The sequence below is a fragment of the Mytilus californianus genome, unplaced genomic scaffold (genome assembly GCF_021869535.1).
Source record: "Mytilus californianus isolate M0D057914Y unplaced genomic scaffold, xbMytCali1.0.p SCAF_12, whole genome shotgun sequence".
Lineage (NCBI taxonomy): Eukaryota > Metazoa > Mollusca > Bivalvia > Mytilida > Mytilidae > Mytilus > Mytilus californianus.
Window position 1 is genome coordinate 30,703,648 of NW_026262604.1, and position 20,733 is coordinate 30,724,380.

The 20,733-nt window shown below is 33.1% G+C and overlaps 1 protein-coding gene across 1 annotated transcript; it reads left to right on the forward strand.

Moving 5' to 3' along the window:
- Window positions 1-17,917: 17,917 nt before the first annotated feature.
- On the forward strand, window positions 17,918-20,320 carry LOC127722435 (GTPase IMAP family member 7-like). Its single transcript, XM_052229300.1, has 2 exons — window positions 17,918-18,033; window positions 18,850-20,320. Exon 2 carries the CDS (start codon window positions 18,854-18,856, stop codon window positions 19,994-19,996), a length of 1,143 nt encoding a protein of 380 aa, XP_052085260.1. The 5' UTR covers window positions 17,918-18,033; window positions 18,850-18,853; the 3' UTR covers window positions 19,997-20,320.
- Window positions 20,321-20,733: the final 413 nt, after the last annotated feature.

A 20,733-nucleotide genomic window follows, 5' to 3' on the forward strand; every position in this document is an offset into this window, starting at 1 on the left:
AATGATATCGAGCAAATGCCAATTTCAGAATTTTCCTGTTAAGTTGTATTCATATTTTATTTATTAGATGTACTTATAAAACATTTTTCTTTGAAATGTATAGACTTTCAGATAGCAAAATTATGCAATCTGAATCCTGTTTTTACTATAGATATAAGATAACCAATATTTAGATGTGAGAGCATTTCAGCCTGCCAACAAAACGACAAATAACTAAGTTTCATCGGCAGACAATTGGGCATTTGTTGGTTTTTGTCTCATAAAGAGTCATACCACATCTCTTTATTCTTAGAAGAATGTAGCTGAGAGATAAAATAAACCCAATCACCAACATGTGGAAACATCATTTACGACACATCAGATCAAACGTGAGGCGGAAAACTTGTAATGAATTCAGAATACAGAATTCTAGTTAACATATATGTGGTGAATTCAATGTATATATAGTAAAGGTTGCATTATGCAGGTATGAGAGGTCAAGCTTAAATGACATTGTGGAGACATATGCCGCCCTGTCAAAAGCCATTATTTTATTAAACATAAGCTACCAAAATGCAGCTTTTTTATTAGCTTAGATTTATCAAGGAAGTATCGTCATTTAAAAATATGAAATAAAAATATTTTGACCTTTTGTTTCTTAAAATCGATTGATAAAATGAAGTGAATTTGATTTACAAATCCTTCAGAACCAAATTAAAAAATCATTAAAGTAATTAATAATAGACATACATACTAAATAAATTATGGACATATGTAATATACTTGAATGGCTAAGTTGTACTATTAAACACGTATACATGGACTTTCTTTGACAAGAAAATCCTTTTATTTTTTCAAAATCTTCAGAAATCACTTCTATTGGATTATTGTATTCCCGTACTCTAATTCGGGCAGCTTTTCCGTATGTCGTGAACTTAACTATGACACCTCTCTGTAATCGCACAGCGGATGGCCAAGGGAAAACCCGTGACGCATGACAGGTAAACAAAGTTTAACGTCAAAGGAAATAGTAAATAAATTAATTCTGAAATAAATGAATTAAAACACCAAATCATTTACCGACTGATATGGGAAGTAATATAAACAAATAATAACGCATGTAAAATATTTATAAAAAAAAATGGAGGTCTAAATTAAAATCCATGGAATTTTTTAATAATTTGTCAAAATGTACTTTATATCATGATTTTTTCAAAAATATAATAAAAAGTATGGGTCACCGGACTTATTTTTACTCTACAGGTTGTGCAAAATTGTCAGATTTTGTATAGATTATGCATGGAAAACTAAATTTTGTGCTATAAAACGAAAACTACACCATAGAATGTCAAGATAAAATATGAGAAGATAGCTCTAATAATATGCTTTCAGATAAGAAAAAGAAAAAAATGGGGTCACCGGACTCGTTTTCTTGCTACATAATAAAATAGGTAAATTCACAACACATTCTCTTGTAAAAGTTATTTTATCTGAGTTATCTTCCCTTACATCTGAGTTGTCTCCCCTTATGTGGCAAAGTTGAAAATAAATAAATCAAACAAAAACATTCTGTTTTTTGTAAAATACAGCTGTAAATATGATAAAATACATCATTTTCTATATTAACATGCAAAGTCTTACACATGAATTGCATACTACTCTCGAAATTTGCACATTTCATTAAAGATCTAGAACGATTGTTATCTGCTATTTCAAAATCCAAGATGGATTAGACACCCCAGCTACCTTAACTTCGCTTTATCATATCATTATACACGTGCTTTATGGTTCTGTGTTGATTGATTATCTTGGTCATGATCGGTATACTTCGGCTCCAAAACCCAACAGTTAAATTAACAGCCGTAGTTTTCAATCAACAATCGACGAATAAACTATTGTGTGTCGATAATACGTTATGGATTCAAAATAAATGTATAAAACGTACACAGAGGACTTAATATATATTGTTAAGTATATAACATAGTTGATATACGTATACAACATTTTAAAGAACATTTTACTCCTAACAACAACCATAATAACCCTATTTCTCGTATCAAACATACACTAAAAGAACAAGCCAAGGAATTTGTTTTTGTCCCGGCTGATAAAGCTTCTATTAATATCATTATTGTTTGACGTAAATTTTACATTGAGGTTCTGCAAAAGGAAATCACGAATTCATCAACATTCCAACTTATGCAATAAGCTGACTTCCAGTTCAGCCAAGATGGCATGACTAAATTTTGCTCTCCTTTTTATAACTATTTTAACTCGATTTTATCCACCTAGAGACCATTACTATGATCAAGTACTTGTTAACGCTGAAGATCTAGGATATTATGCCAGTACGAACATAGATCATTTGAAAATTAATGACTTATCAGTCGAAAATTATCTGATGCATAACAACTTACAAAAATTTAAAAATGGCGGCCTCCATGCCTGAAATGGAAAAACACTTTTTTCTCTTATAAACATTCTGGTATGTGGTGACATAGCTTCCAATCCTGGCCCAGTGAAATACCCATACGGCAGCTGTACAAAGCCTGTTCGTTCCAACCAGAAAGCAATAATGTGTGACCAATGTGATCTATGGTTCCACATTAAATACATGAACATCACGGTAACATCATACAACATCCTATCTCAAAGTGATGATGAATGGAATTGTTCGAAATGTCAATTGCCAATTTTTTCACTCTTTTTTTGAGAATGATGACCAATATCAACACGATGGTAACAATTGTGAATCAGAGTCGGTACGTTCTACCGAAGCTCCAAAAAATGTCAATTTACATTCTGATGAAGTCTTTAAATGTTTCCAGAAGGGAATGCACTTAATTCACCCGAATGCCCGCTCGTTACTTACAAAAATTCCTGAGCTACAGACTATTGCGTTTAAAACAAAACAGCAGTGATATCTGTAACCGAGACATGGTTTGATGAAACGATAACCAATACAGAGACCAACATCCCTAGATACACTATCCTCAGAAAAGACCGTAACAGATGTGGAGGTGGTGTGTGTATGTTCATTAAAAAAAATCTTGCGTTTACACCAATGAATTTGGACGAAATAAACAATAATGATGAATTTTTGTGTATTGAATTACTATTATCAAAATCTAAACCTAATATTGTCGGGACTTGTTATCGACCCCTCAAAATTGTAATTTTGTTGAGAAATTTGAAAAAATTTTGTCTCAGCTAAGAGAGGATTGTGAAATTATATTAATTGGTGATTTGAACATATGCTTTAAAGATCAGAGTGGATCACTGTAAAAATCTTTTAATGAGCTTTTAAAATTGTTTAATTTAAGTCAAATTATTAAAAAGCCAACAAGAATTACAGAATTTACAGCATCTGTATAATAGATCATATTTTATGTAATAATATTGAGAAAATCTCTCAGTCTGGTGTACTAAATATTGGTTTAAGTGACCATTGTATGGTATATTGTACTAGAAAATTAGTAAAATCTGTATATAATAAGCATAGTATTGTTAAAATCAGATCTGTGAAATCTTATAATAAAGATGAATTTATAGCTAAGCTTACTAAAGCAAAATGGGAAAGGTGTTTCAGTGCCTCAGACTTAAACGAGGCCTGGTCATTTTTTAAAGAAATTTTTATGGATATTCTTGAAAGTGTTGCCTCTCTTAAAGAAGTTTGTATTAAACAAAGAACAGAACCATGGATGTCAGCTAAAATTTTGATAGATATTCAGCAGAGAGACAAATTTTTATCTGCTTTTAAGATTTCTAAAAATCCTGAAGATTTCAAAAAGTTTAGTAAACTTAGAAATCATGTTCAAAGATCATGCAAAATTGCAAAATCTGACTATTACAGCAGTGAAATTGAAGAAAATAGAAATAATCCAAAACAACTTTGTAAAAGTTTTAAAAATTTAGGATATCAAAAAGATCCTTAATCAAATCCTAATATAGTATTAAATATTGATGGGCAAAACTGTCACGATAACAAAACAATATTAAATAATTTTAATATGTTTTTTTACAACTATAGCTGCAAAACTGGTAGAAAAACTACCAACTGCAAAGGGTTTATATAGTGCCACTACAAATATTGTTAGTTCCTTTTATGTTCAGAGAAGGAAATCAGATATTATTTTAACCTAAAACATGTAACAGAGGAATTTGTGTATAAAGAACTATGCACTTTAAATATAAGTAAGAGCATGGGCCTAGATGATATTCCAGCAAGGTTTCTTAAGGATGCAGCCCCAATTCTAAAAATACCCATTACTTTCTTGATAAATTTATCTATCTCTGAAGGTACGGTACCTGACAATTTGAAAATGGCTAAAGTCAAGCCCTTATTTAAGAAAAATGACAGACTTAAGCCTGAAAATTACAGGCTTGTTAGCATTTTAAGTATTATTTCTAAAATTCTAGAAAAAGCTGCCTATAAGCAACTTGAAAAATTTTTGATTTCAAATAATTTATTATTTGACTTTCAATCAGGATTTAGAAGTTCATATTCAGCTGATTCTTGTCTCATTCACTTGAAAGATCACATTAAAACTCAACAGCCAAAGGTCTTTTTACTGGCATGGTCCTATTAGACCTACAGAAGGCGTTTGACACAGTAGATCACAAGATATTATGTGACATATTAGAAGTAATTGGGGTTAGATCTATACCTTGGTTTGAGTCATATTTGACAAACAGAAAACAGGTTGTACGTGTAAATGGGGTGATTTCAGAAGTATGTAAAATTACATGTGGTGTCCCTCAAGGCAGCTTACTGGGTCCTCTTTTGTTTTTGATCTATGTCAATGATGTTCAAACTAGCATCGACTCTGATTGTAAAGTTTTGATATATGCAGATGATACTGCAATTTTTTTTTCCCATATAGACCCTGGAGTCATCTCGCATAAACTATCAAGAATGCTGGAATCATGCCATGATTGCTTAACTGACATTAAATTGTCACTACATTTGGGAAAGACGGAGAGTATAATTTTTGGTCCTGGTCGAAAACTTCGGTCTTTAATACCGTGTGATTTTGCTATCTCCTGTTATGGTATTAATATTGAACCCAAAACTTTTGTAAAATATTTGGAAATGATAATTGATCAGTTTCTAACTGGTGATTTTATTGTCAACTCTATAGTGAAAAAAGTCAATCAAAGGCTTAAATTCATATATAGAAACAAACAGTGTCTAAATTTTCAATCTAGGAAAACTTTGTGCTCTTCTCTTATTCAATGTCATTTTGACTATGCATGTGCATGCTGGTATGAGGGTATATCGAAACAAATGAAGAATAAACTTCAAGTGGCACAAAATAAGATTGTGAGATTTATTCTGCAATTACATCCCAGAAAGACTGATATATATTAAATTTAAGGAATTGGGCTTTTTAAATATTAGTAATAGAGTCAAACAACTAAGACTCAATCATATTTTCAACATTTTTAACAATATATGCCCAAATTATTTACATACTAATTTTGTTAGAAATGAAACATCTTTCAATACAAGATCTAGTAGTAAAAACTTATATATATATCAGGAATTAAAGGGTGTGAATCCATCACTTTCATTTATAATGGAATAAAAGACTGGAATTCGTTATCAGACATGATTAAAAGTTGCTCTAAAAATATTATTTTAAAGTACAAGTGAAAAAGTTTTTGATGGATAAATTAAAATCCATCTTTAATAGTGAATTTGTTTTTTATTAATTATACTGGGGCTTTGACCATTTAACTGTGATAAATTCTAAAAGATTTGTGTTTGTATTTCCAATGTGTCAACTTTTGGTATAAACTGGAAGTCTCGTCATAAAAGGACCCCACTGGAAATAAGTTTTAATAACTTTTGTGGGTCATCCTAAGGTAATAGGCTACAGTGAAAATCTAGTCAATTTAAATTTCACTCATTATTTACATTAATCTACATGTAGTCTATCCATTTAAGCCAAATTTCATGACAATTTTCATGATTTTATTTTTTAATTTAAAATTTTTAGTAAACATGTAAATCATTTTAGTGTCTATAAACTATGTCTAGTGCTATATCTGTGTCTCTGTAATATATTGTATTTGTCAAATTCATGCCTTTTATCTTGAATAAATATATATATATATATATATATATATATATAAACTGACTCCATTTTCGGAAAATGACATCTGTAACAAACATAATCTTTTAGCTACTTCTTTACAAGCAGAACCAAATACAATGAAAGATCCAACTATGTACTGGCTTCCGAAGCTGCACAAAACACCTTACAAATATAGATGTATTTCGTCTTCAAACCATTGTTCCACTACTAAACTGTCTATTCTACTTACTAGTACACTTGGTACAATCAAAAACCTGATAATAAATTGTTCAAATAAGGCCTTTGAAAATAGTGGAATTAATTACTTTTGGAGTGTAAAAAATTCGTTGGAAGTACTCGATAAATTGCATGCTTATAATGGTGATTTTGAGTCTGTTCAAAATTTTTGATTTTTCTACCTAAATACCACTTTGCCTCATATTCTTATTAAGAAAAAGTTCACACACCTAATTAAATGGGCATTTAAAAAGTCAGAATGCGAATATATATGTTCAAACTCTTTTAGGTCATTTTTAAGTAACAACAAGCAAAAGAACTATGTCAATTGGACATGCTTTGGTACTATAACTGCCCTTGAATTTTTACTAGAAAACATTTTTGTTCGCTGTGGAGATTCCGTATATCGTCAAGTTATCGGAATTCCAATGGGGACTAACTGTGCACCACTTATTTTCATTTTCTATTGTAAATTATTCATTTTAAGATGCTGACGTTCCCTTGTCACCATCTATTCGTGTTTATATATTTCAACTTGTACGATTCGCTCGTGTATGTAACAACGTATTAGATTTTAGCGAAAGAAATCTATGTATTACTAAAACATTATTACACCAGGGTTTTCGATATCACAAACTAGTCAAAACATTTACTTAATTTTATCATCGGTACAAGGACATCATTCGCAAATATAAATCAACATGCAGAGATCTTATACGTTCAGGTATTTTACATCCAAACCTTTTATGATATTCTTTACACAGCACAAAAATGTCGGCATTCACCTCTAAAGCTAACAAAACCTTTAAACAGACTTATTAAGAAAGGATATAGATACGATACTGTTGTCAGGTCATTAAAGATGGCATATTTTGGCTTTAATATTGATTCACTTATAGGGTCTTTGCATCGGAAATAAACACATTTATTCTAAAACCAGTTGTTGGCATGATACGGGTTATGTTCTTCTCATATATTTTATGATGATATGATACTAAACCCCTAACGGGAAGGATTGTGCTTGATATTCATATGATGAAGACATAATCTTTCAATCGGTTTAATTGAGGTCTGGAGCTGGCATGTCAGTAACTGCTAGTAGTCCTTTGTTAATTTATGTATCATTGTCATTTTGTTTAGTTTCTTTTATTACCTATTCTGACATCGGACTCTGGCTTCTTTTAAACTGAGTTTTACTGTGCGTTTTGCTGTGTGTTTTTTTTTCTACATTGGCTAGAGGTATAGAAGAGGGACGAAAGATACCAGAGGGACAGTCAAACTCATAGATCGAAAACAAACTGACAAAGCCATGGCCAAAAATAAAAAGACAAACAGACAAATGATAGTACAGATGATACAACATAGAAAACTAAAGACTAAGCAACACGAACCCCACCAAAAACTGGGAGGGTTGAGATCTCAAAAAAACATGCTTAACCCCGCCGCATTTTTGCGCCTGTCCCAAGTCAAGAGCCTCTGGCCTTTGTTAGTCTTGTATGATCTTTAATTTTAGTTCTTTTATATATTTAAGAGTTTAGTATGACGTCCATTATTACTGAACTAGTACATATTTTTGTTTAGGGGCCAGCTGAAGCATGCCTCCGGGTGCGGCATTTTCGCGCTGTATTGAAGACCCATTAGTGGCCTTCGGCTGTTTTCTGCTCTTTGCTCGGGTTGTTGTCTCCATTTCCATTCTCAATTTTATGTATACCTACCTACCTACCTACGTAGTCCTTGTTATGCCAGGAAGCACAAGGACTAGTATATATGTATGAAGAGGTTCAATGATTACCTTCACATTATAATCGCAAGAAACTCGTTTCATTTGTCCTTAATTCACCTAATACAACTATCATACAGCCAACACAAGTTCTAATATATATGTATATATCCATGTCGAAATTACTTATTTCACCTAAAAATAACCATTTCGTGCTTAATTTTAACAATAAAACAAGGGCCAAGTCCTTACCCGAAAATATTTTCCCTACATTGACATTTTTGTTAAATACATTTTTGGGGTACAGCCTGGACTTGTACCTTAATATAAATTATGAGATCTCAAAATGGGGTACTCTTGTAAGATTTGCACTAAATATAAGAAGTTTGGAGCCCTTATTCCAAATTCACAGATATAACTCCTGATGATCGACTGAATAATAATAAACATTAAAAGGGTTTTACTGTAAAATTGGAAGTTTTCGCACCGGGATAACTTCTATTAATTTAGCGATGAAGAGAGAATCGCTAAAATATCCTATTCTGAAGATTTTATCATTTATGAACATATAATCATTTCAAAGAAAACTCCGAAAATGAAACCTTGCGGACAGGTTTTCCCTATTGAGATTGCGAGTTTTACTCTCCGCATAAAATAAACGACTTTACAGTATCGATAGAGTTATGATACTTTTTGTTTTTGAGTTCAGGGGTCAAAGACCTGCTTTGCCATACCTTCTCTTTTTAACCTTGGTGCCGCTTGGTTAATTGTGTAGAATAACAGAGCTGGATATCTTCTTTATTATTTGCTCTAGTAGCATATTGAATATCCTTTTTTTTTGCTACTGTGGAAAAATTAAATATTTCATTAATCTGTTCTTGACGAATACTGAGTTTCTTCGTTAATACCTCCTGTGGAAATATTATATATCTTCCTTGGCTCCTGTGAGATAGAGAATATCTATCCTGGTATCTATGATGGGTTTAATCTTTATTCTTCATCATAACAAATTGTCGTTTATTTTACATTTTGGGATTTCTATGTAAGGATGAAGTGGTATGGTTATTTCGCCTTTGCCAGATTTATTTGTATACCGACATAATGTACTCCCTTTGTACTTTTTATTTTAGTTTTATAAAAAAAAACTTCATATTATTGCAAACATCTTTTACCTTCTTGAAATCTAAAGCAGATGATATCTGTTTTGTTCATTAATATGGTTTTTTTTTCTTATAATATAAAAACGTATCAATGTTGTCAGCCCTAAGGATAGAAAAACATTTTTTTCTAAGGATCCATGTAAACCTTTCATTGTTTGATTGATTGGCGTTTACCGCTACTTTCATCACTACTTCTCTATTTTGTGGCGGTCAGTTTGTTTTGACAGAGGAAGCGGAGTGCCTGGAGAGAATTACCGACCTGACAAACCTAGTCAATTAAGATTGGAGTCGAGCGAACCTGCCACTTTGGGGATTCGAACTCACAACCGCAGTGTTGACAGGCTAGTGATACAGTTGTTTCACTACTCAAATCACTCGGCCATCTAGGCCACCTATAAACCTTTGAAGGAATGATTCACTACTGAACACATTTCCATAAACTCTATCTTGTTTTTTATCAATATTTTGTAAAGAGAAAGCACCATTTGAGAGTAATAACAATAAACTCATGCTTTTTGTCTATAAATAAGGCATTTTGCAATGTTTTTATTATTGTTAAAAAGTAAATAGGTTTAAATTCGGAAAGCATTATTTGTACGCAACGTTTTCAGAAATTTCACTAATTAATCTTACATGTTTGCTCAGAAATAAACGTGGCAAATATTATTTCATGTTTACGACATGTGTCCATGTTAGGGCAAAAGGAAGGTTTGTGTTTACGTAAACCTTGCTATCTAGTCAAGCTAACCCGACTATGCATGGCTCGATTATATTTGTCTTTGTTTCTGTGTCTTGTTTTTTTTTAGAGTAGTCGATATGGGTGTTTTTTGTGTGGTATTTTGTACTGTGGGATATTTTTAGCAATTTACATTCATTTTTTTTTTATTGTTATATTCACGATCATCTCCATACCCTTGCCTTCGATTGGTATGTGTCCTTCGTTCTAATTTATGAGCTGTTGGGGTAATATTATACCTTCATAACAGAATTGTGTACATTTAAAATGGGTCACCTTTTAGAATTGTATCACCTTATTCTCATTGGCAACAAAGTAAACGCAAAACAGTCTATACAAAACCAACCAACTGGATAAGAAAATACAGTATATTGTTAATATGTCATATCTTTATTATATCTATCATGAAACATTAAGACAATATTCACGATTACAACACATAATAAACCATGTAAAAAGATTGGATTTATTTGCATTTCACTTCGTATGTTTGACGGTCGGTCATGTTCAGCTCATGTATGTGGTTTTATATATATATCTTTGCACCTTTGTTTACGGTATACCATCTTCGCTGCAAGTTTATTGTTTTCTGTTTTGTATTAAATTTATAGTTAAGATCCATTTATTACACCTTGTGATCCGTTTATTTGGCAATCGCCAATGACAGTCAGCAGGATTTAAGAACATTTGTTGTTCGACCTGTTAGTCAAATGCGTTTTGTTAAAATATACTTTTTCACTTTTTTGGTCTTTTGGAAAATGTTGTTTGTGCTGTATTTAGACCCCTCTAACAAGAAATTTGTTTTGCATGCACACGTATGAAAATTGCGGTTTTTATCCAACGCAATCATAGGTTTGAACGTTGTTTTCAATTTAGACTTGTATATATATATATATATATCGATAGATCAAACTAATTCAAATTCACGCGAATGATTATATTTATTGTCAAGCTGTTGGTGAAAAGATATATCTATTCACAAGGAGAGGGCCCAACAGTAGCGGATCAATAAATTTTCACAAGGGAGGCCCACTGACTGCCTAAAAGGGGGCCCGTGCAGTCATGCTTCAATGATTCCCTATATAATCTACCAAATTTTACCCACAAAAGGGGCCCAGGGTTTTGGTGGGGTTTCGTGTTGCTCAGTCTTTAGTTTTCTATGTTGTGTTTTGTGGACTGTTGTTTGTTTTCTCGCCGTTTTTCGTTTCGAGTTATAGCGTTGTCAGCTTATTTTCGACGGACTTATGAGTTTGAATATCATCTCTCTTTTATGACAATTGCAAACGGAACTCCTCTGAGACGGTTTGGTTGTAATGAATAGAATAACAGAAACAAATGCAAATGCTCGAAATACATTTTATAATGTATTTATGTTGCTGTAGTATAACCTTATACTGTACACTTAATTGTATTCCATATTTATGCAGCGACGTTGGACATTTCACTACAGCATAATCATGCTAAGCGTCACAGTCTTTCAATGTGTACATTGTCTAAAGACGATGAGGTAAAATTGGAAAAAAATAGATAATAATAACAATCTTATTATCTTTTTTTTTTCAATTTTACCTCATCTTCTTTAGACAATGTACACCTTGAAAGACTGTGACGCTTAGCATGCGTTGAAAGTATCATTGGTCTTCTAAATGTCAATTATTTAAATACATTTCAGCAAAATGGCTAGCTCATCAAGCAGTAATTTGAGGTTCGTTATGATAGGGAAAACAGGTTCTGGAAAGAGCAGCACGGCAAACACTATTCTTGGACAGAGAATATTTGATGAAACCCCTTGGGCTTCATCAGTTACAAAATAATGTGATGTGAAAAATGTGGAAATATTTGGAAAATCTATTTCAATTGTGGATACACCTGGACTTTTTGATACGGACAAGAGTGAAAGCGACATAATCAAGGAAATCGTTCGCAGCATAGGAATGGTAACTCCCGGACCACACGCTATTTCATTCACATTAAGTATTGGGCGTTGTACAGATGAAGAAATCAGTACGATAAACAATTCGTGGACTATTTTGGACAGCGTCTCTAGAAGTACGTCATCGTTATCTTCACCCGACATGACAATTGGAAGCGCTGCAACCTATAAACATTCTTCCTTTTGATAATACAATAACTGACAACGACTCTAAGCAACAAGTCCAAAAGCTTTTCCAAATTGTGGATGAAATGTTGCTTGCGAATGGAGGAGATTGGTATACTGATATCAATTACCAAGAAGCTGCGCGTGTAATGAAGGAAAAGGAAAAAGAAGCGATGCAATTATTAAAGAGAAGACGTGAAAAAGATCTAAAAGAAAAAAATTAACAACTTTTAGAACAGGAAAGAAGAACATGGAAAGATCACATGGAAGAACGTGAAAAAGAATTCAACCTAAAAACAGAAGAGATGTTAAAATCTCATCGTGAATCCTTTGCAAAATTCGAATCAAATGGATCGATTATCATCATGAATAACATTCTTGCAGCTATTAACCTTCTCAGAGGGACAAAGGACACCATCAGTTCTTGCATAACACTTTATGGTCAAGTCACAATCGCAATGTCACAAGATCAGTGGATTTTCCCACAGAAAGATTTTAAACAGTTTAAGGAATTTCGAAACGTATCAGGCCATACACAGCGCCCACATTTAAACATTGAGGATATGCTTACATTCAATTTTTCACATGCATACCAACGTCCAGATATTAGGAATGTGTCCTTAGCTGGAGATGTAGACTAGAGTTGTCTCATTGGCACTCATACCACATCTTCATATATCTAGATTGTCAATTTGCACAAACCAGGGAAATACAAGCCTCTTAATATAGCATAAACAGTAACAATTATAACAAGACATTTTATACAAACGGATGGCTTCATAAATAACACTTTTTTAAATAATTTATAAATGGATAAAGTCACAATTTAAGAAAGTTATGTTATAAATTATGTCCGTGCCGAAGCATTGACTACTAAGTTGATGGCACCTTCGGGGACTGATAGTCCAGTACCAGAGGTATCGACCCATTGCTATACAAAAATTAAAATAAAACACACTTTATCAATTTCGTATGTTCAAAGCGCTTTTCTCAATTTTCCTTCATCAAGAACGCTCAAAGTCGAATATTTAAAAGCCATAAATGGATAACGTCCGACACAGATGGAGAGCTATTTGACCAAAAGGTCCTTAAAATAATAGCCAAATACATCTTAGGTCAATTTTGCCTGAGGAAGTTGTTTATTTCATAATTCATAAATTTGAAAAACGTACAACTAAAGAATGATATGTTTTAAATCATGTCAGTACCGGAGTAATGACTTGTGAACTAATGATAACCTCGGGGATGGTTATCCACCAGCAGCAGTATCTTCTTCTTTTTCTTCCGAAAACGGGAGACGACTCATGGGTAGGAGTGTAAACCTCGAAATTACTTATTTCACCTAAAAATAACCATTTCGTTTTTAATTTTAACAATAAAACAAGGGCCAAGTCCTTACCCAAAAATATTTTCCCTACATTGACATTTTTGTTAAATACATTTTTGGGGTACAGCCTGGACTTGTACCTTAATATAAATGATGAGATCTCAAAATGGGGTACTCTTGTAAGATTTGCACTAAATATAAGAAGTTTGGAGCCCTTATTCCAAATTCACAAATATAACTCCTGGTCATCGACTGAATAATAATGAACATTCAAAGGATTTTACTGTAAAATGGGAAGTTTTCGCGACGGGATAATTTCTATTAATTTAGCGATGAAGAGAAAATCGCGAAAATATCCTATTCCGAAGAGTTTATCATTTATGAACATATAATCATTTCAAAGAAAACTCCGAAAATGAAACCTCGCGGACAGGTTTTCCCCATTGAGATTGCGAGTTTTACTCTCCGCATAAAATAAACGACTTTACAGTATCGATAGATTTATGATACTTTTTGTTTTTGAATTCAGGGGTCAAAAACTTGCTTTGCCATACCTTCTCTTTTTAACCTTGGTGCCGCTTGGTTAATTGTGTAGAATAACAGAACTGGACATCTTCTTTATTATTTGCTCTAGTAGCATATTGAATATCCTTTTTTTTTTTTGCTACTGTGGAAAAATTAAATATTTCATTAATCTGTTCTTGACGAATACTGAGTTTCTTCGTTAATACCTCCTGTGGAAATATTATATATCTTCCTTGGCTCCTGTGGGATAGAGAATATCTATCCTGGTATCTATGATGGGTTTATTCTTTATTCTTCATCATAACAAATTGTCGTTTATTTTACATTTTGGGATTTCTATGTAAGGATGAAGTGGTATGGTTATTTCGCCTTTGCCAGATTTATTTGTATACCGACATAATGTACTCCCTTTGTACTTTTTATTTTAGTTTTATAAAAAAAACTTCATATTATTGCAAACATCTTTTACCTTCTTGAAATCTAAAGCAGATGATATCTGTTTTGTTCATTAATATGTTTTTTTTTCTTATAATATAAAAACGTATCAATGTTGTAAGCCCTAAGGATAGAAAAACATTCGGGTACCCTGTCAGTATATCTTTCTTATTAAGCCTATTGAAGCTTATTTCTTAACGCTAGAATAGTTTGTTTCTGATGCCCTATTACACGACAGAATAATCTTGAACTATATTATTTCGATTTAAGTATGATAAAAAGTTAAGGAAACCGCTAATCTTCAAAAGTTTTCTGACATAAAGTAGAACATATTTCATGAATATTTAAGACAAGAACAAATATACAAATAATTCCTTAAGAAGATTCTGCAGTGTCGGTCGACCGGCTACAGTAGGAAATGTGAAATGTAATGGATAGGGTTTTTATAATTTTTACACATGTTTGGTAACGATATGAGATTGGATATAATAATACCCACAAAATTGTTTCCACTATAAATTTCACAAATCCTGACGTTAATATTATTATCCAATGTTGCATATGTATGTTATTTTTGTCACCGGTTTATTTTAAACATTATATGGATGTGTCATAATGGTTGCATTTTCTCATATGTATTGCTCCTTTATTCTTACGAGGAAGCTTTTATAGCGCGGTTTCTCAAGAAATTTAAAAAAAGCAGACATCAACCCCTTCAAATCACGCTCCGCTATATAGATGGTGTCCTTTTACTGGATAATTCAAGGTTTGGTTACTATTTTGACAGCATATATCCCAATGAAATTGAAAAATGATATCATTCATCATGTTCATAGGGTTACGTCTTCTTCATATCATGACATAGAAATTTACAACAAAGATGGGTTGAAAACAAAATTTTGACGGATGGTAATTTCATTTATCAACTTGTAAACTTTCTATTTCCATGTAGCAAAATATCAGAAGTGCTTTAACTTGAACCTCACGAAGAGAACAAAGTGTGCTGTTTTATTATTTTAATAGTCATGTTGAAGCACGGTAGATTTACCCCTCGATGTTTACTACCAATGGACATACTGACACACCTGACAAGTTGTCCTACAGATACCTAGTCACTTTGGTACATACATCTGTGTACAGGTATCTCCAAATTTTGGACTTGACACATTGATAGACCTTTATAATTTCCTGTTGAAACATTTATTCGTTTAAATCTTATGCTGAGAATCATTATAATTTTGAATTTATCGGTTTCCCGCATAGCCAATGTAACATATGCTTTTGTATTAAATTTCGTAATTTCCACTACCTTGGTCACGAAATAGGGTATTTGAAAAACTTCAAGTACTCTCGGGTTTAGAAGTTTTCAACCTTTCAACCTCCCCTCAAAAGTTTCCATTCTGGTATTTATCGTAGTCAATTACTTTATCATCTCTTGGCCCGAGTACACAGCTATTTCGTAGTGCATTTCTTTTAGACAATAAATGAAAATCAAAACAATCCCACCTGCGCTTTCTCAATAATATTTTACAGTGTGTTGTACTACTTTTGGGACAAATCATATCAAAATTATAGAAAACTTCATCAGCTCTAACTCAGACCTATATAATTCTCTGTTGAAACATTTATTCGTTTAAATCCTATGCTGAGAATCATTATAATTTTGAATTTATCGGTTTCCCGCATAGCCAATGTAACATATGCTTTTGTATTAAATTTCGTAATTTCCACTACCTTGGTCACGAAATAAGGTATTTGAAAAACTTCAAGTACTCTCGGGTTTAGAAGTTTTCACCCTTTCAACCTCCCCTCAAAAGTTTCCATTCTGGTATTGATCATAGTCAATTACTTTATCATCTCTTGGCCCGAGAACACAGCTATTTCGTAGTGCATTTCTTTTAGACAATAAATGAAAATCAAAACAATCCCACCTGCGCTTTCTCAATAATATTTTACAGTATGTTGTACTACTTTTGGGACAAATTATATCAAAAGTATAGAAAACTTCATCAGCTCTAACTCAAAATATGGACAATTTTAGGTTAAGGGAGTCTTGAAATCTTTTGACTGCTTCCGAAATGCTAATTTTTAACCTTTTTCAGCTGGACCAAATAGATCACTACTTTAAAATTCACGACCCATTTTTTTTACAGTGTAATTGCATCCCCCTACTTGCTATTTGAGGCATGAAACATGAAGAAATAGATTTGGAAGGGGTATAAAAAAAATTTGCCAGTAACCCACTGTCCACACTAGGCATTGTATTCGTGGAGTACGAAAATCAAAGGACGATAAGAGTGTTCCCGGACCTCTTGTTAACCTTTCTGCTACCTGCTGAATATTAGTTTCAGAACCCAAGCGTAGTTAATGTTCAACTCGATTGATCAGATTTCACTTAACAACTGGTCGAAATTCTCAACCATATCGTTTTTAAAATGATTGGCGTTTTTAAAAGGAGATCTCGAAAGTGTGACCACAGTTTTGACACTAACATGATATTAGTAAACTGAAAGCCAATTGGGCAATTGTCAATGACTTTCTGAGCAATGTCATCAAAATCAAAAATCATGCCATGATTTGTGAACATCTAACATGTTTTCTAAGTATCCATATAAACCTTTCATTGTTTGATTGATTGGCGTTTACCGCTACTTTCATCACTACTCCTCTATTTTGTGGTTGTCAGTTTGTTTTGACAGAGGAAGCGGAGTGCCTGGAGAGAATTACCGACCTGACAAACCTAGTCAATTAAGATTGGAGTCGAGCGAACCTGCCACTTTCGGGAATCGAACTCACAACCACAGTGTTGACAGGCGAGTGATACAGTTGTTTCACTACTCAAATCACTCGGCCATCTAGGCCACCTGTAAACCTTTGAAGGAATGATTCACTACTGAACACATTTCCATAAACTCTATCTTGTTTTTTCAATATTTTGTAAAGAGAAAGCACCATCTGAGAGTAATAACAATAAACTCATGCTTTTTGTCTATAAATAAGGCATTTTGCAATGTTTTTATTATTGTTAAAAAGTAAATAGGTTTAAATTCGGAAAGCATTATTTGAACGCAACGTTTTCAGAAATTTCACTAATTAATCTTACATGTTTGCTCAGAAATAAACGTGGCAAATATTATTTCATGTTTACGACATGTGTCCATGTTAGGGCAAAAGGAAGGTTTGTGTTTACGTAAACCTTGCTATCTAGTCAAGCTAACCCGACTATGCATGGCTCGATTATATTTGTCTTTGTTTCTGTGTCTTGTTTTTTTTTTTAGAGTAGTCGATATGGGTGTTTTTTGTGTGGTATTTTGTACTGTGGGATATTTTTAGCAATTCACATTCTTTTTTTTTTTATTGTTATATTCACGATCATCTCCATACCCTTGCCTTCGATTGGTATGTGTCCTTCGTTCTAATTTATGAGCTGTTGGGGTAATATTATACCTTCATAACAGAATTGTGTACATTTAAAATGGGTCACCTTTTAGAATTGTATCACCTTATTCTCATTGGCAACAAAGTAAACGCAAAACAGTCTATACAAAACCAACCAACTGGATAAGAAAATACAGTATATTGTTAATATGTCATATCTTTATTATATCTATCATGAAACATTAAGACAATATTCACGATTACAACACATAATAAACCATGTAAAAAGATTGGATTTATTTGCATTTCACTTCGTATGTTTGACGGTCGGTCATGTTCAGGTCCATTGCTATAGGAGGTATGTGGTTTTATATATATATATATATATATATCGATAGATCAAACTAATTCAAATTCACGCGAATGATTATATTTATTGTCAAGCTGTTGGTAAAAAGATATATCTATTCACAAGGAGAGGGCCCAACAGTAGCGGATCAATAAATTTTCACAAGGGAGGCCCACTGACTGCCTAAAAGGGGGCCCGTCCAGTCATGATTCAATGATTCCCTATATAATCTACCAAATTTTTCCCACAATATGGGGGGCCCAGGATTTTGGTGGGGTTTCGTGTTGCTCAGTCTTTAGTTTTCTATGTTGTGTTTTGTGGACTGTTGTTTGTTTTTTCGCCGTTTTTCGTTTCGAGTTATAGCGTTGTCAGTTTATTTTCGACGGACTTATGAGTTTGAATATCATCTCTCTTTTATGACCATTGCAAACGGAACTCCTCTGAGACGGTTTGGTTGTAATGAATAGAATAACAGAAACAAATGCAAATGCTAGAAATACATTTTATAATGTATTTATGTTGCTGTAGTATAACCTTATACTGTACACTTAATTGTATTCCATATATATATGCAGCGACGTTGGACATTTCACTACAGCATAATCATGCTAAGCGTCACAGTCTTTCAATGTGTAAATTGTCTAAAGACGATGAGGTAAAATTGGGAAAACAAATAGATAATAAGATTGGTATTATTATGTATTTTTTTTTCCAATTTTACCTCATCGTCTTTAGACAATGTACACCTTGAAAGACTGTGACGCTTAGCATGCGTTGAAAGTATCATTGGTCTTCTAAATGTCAATTATTTTTAATACATTTCAGCAAAATGGCTAGCTCATCAAGCAGTAATTTGAGGTTCGTTATGATAGGGAAAACAGGTTCTGGAAAGAGCAGCACGGCAAACACTATTCTTGGACAGAGAATATTTGATGAAACCCCTGGGGCTTCATCAGTTACAAAACAATGTGATATGAAAAATGTGGAAATATTTGGAAAATCTATTTCAATTGTGGATACACCTGGACTTTTTGATACGGACAAGAGTGAAAGCGACATAATCAAGGAAATCGTTCGCAGCATAGGAATGGTAACTCCCGGACCACACGCTATTTTATTCACATTAAGTATTGGGCGTTGTACAGATGAAGAAATCAGTACGATAAACAAATTCGTGGACTATTTTGGACAGCGTCTCCAGAAGTACGTCATCGTTATCTTCACCGGACATGACAATTGGAAGCGCTTCAACCTACAAACATTTGAAAACTTTATTGACACTCTTCCACAGAATGTTAAAAAGTTTATAAATGAAACATGCAATCGGAGATTTATTCCTTTTGATAATACACTAACTGACAACGACTCTAAGCATCAAGTCCAAAAGCTTTTCCAAATTGTGGATGAAATGTTGCTTGCGAATGGAGGAGATTGGTATACTGATATCAATTACCAAGAAGCTGCGCGTGTAATGAAGGAAAAGGAAAAAGAAGCGATGCAATTATTAAAAGAGGCAGAAGAGAGACGTGAAAAAGATCTAAAAGAAAAAAATGAACAACTTTTAGAACAGGAAAGAAGAACATGGAAAGATCACATGGAAGAACGTGAAAAAGAATTCAACCTAAAAACAGAAGAGATATTAAAATCTTATCGTGAATCCTTTGCAAAATTCGAATCAAATGGATCAATTACCATCATGAATAACATACTTGCAGCTATTAACCTTCTCAGAGGGACAACGGACACCATCAGTTCTTGCATAACACTTTATGGTCAAGTCAAAATCGCAATGTCACAAGATCAGTGGATTTTCCCACAGAAAGATTTTAAACAGTTTAAGGAATTTCGAAACGTATCAGGCCATACACAGCGCTCACATTTAAACATTGAGGATATGCTTAGTTTCAATTTTTCACATGCATACCAACGTCCAGATATTAGGAATGTGTCCTTAGCTGGAGATGTAGACTAGAGTTGTCTCATTGGCACTCATACCACATCTTCATATATCTAGATTGTCAATTTGCACAAACCAGGGAAATACAAGCCTCTTAATATAGCATAAACAGTAACAATTATAACAAGACATTTTATACAAACAGATGACTTCATAAATAACACTTTTTTTAAATAATTTATAAATGGATAAAGTCACAATTTAAGAAAGTTATGTTATAAATTATGTCCGTGCCGAAGCATTGACTACTAAGTTGATGGCACCTTCGGGGACTGATAGTCCAGTACCAGATATCGACCCATTGCTATACAAAAATTAAAATAAAACACACTTTATCAATTTCGTATGTTCAAAGCGCTTTTCTCAATTTTCCTTCATCAAGAACGCTCAAAGTCGAATATTTAAAAGCCAGAAATGGATAACGTCCGACACAGATGGAGAGCTATTTGACCAAAAGGTTCTTGAAATAATAGCCAAATACATCTAAGGTCAATTTTGCCTGAGGGAGTTGTTTATTTCATAATTCATAAATTTGAAAAACGTACAACTAAAGAATGATATGTTTTAAATCATGTCAGTACCGGAGTAATGACTTGTGAACTAATGATAACCTCGGGGATGGTTATCCACCAGCAGCGGTAGCTTCTTCTTTTTCTTTTCCGAAAACGGGAGACGACTCATAGGTAGGAGTGTAAACCTTTCAGGAACTTGTGTGCAATGTAATTAAATTACTATAAACAAGAAAATAAAAT

Coding starts and splice junctions, on each gene's coding strand:
- LOC127722435 (XM_052229300.1), top strand. CDS start 18,854: ATGGCTAGCTCATCAAGCAGTAATTTGAGGTTCGTTATGATAGGGAAA.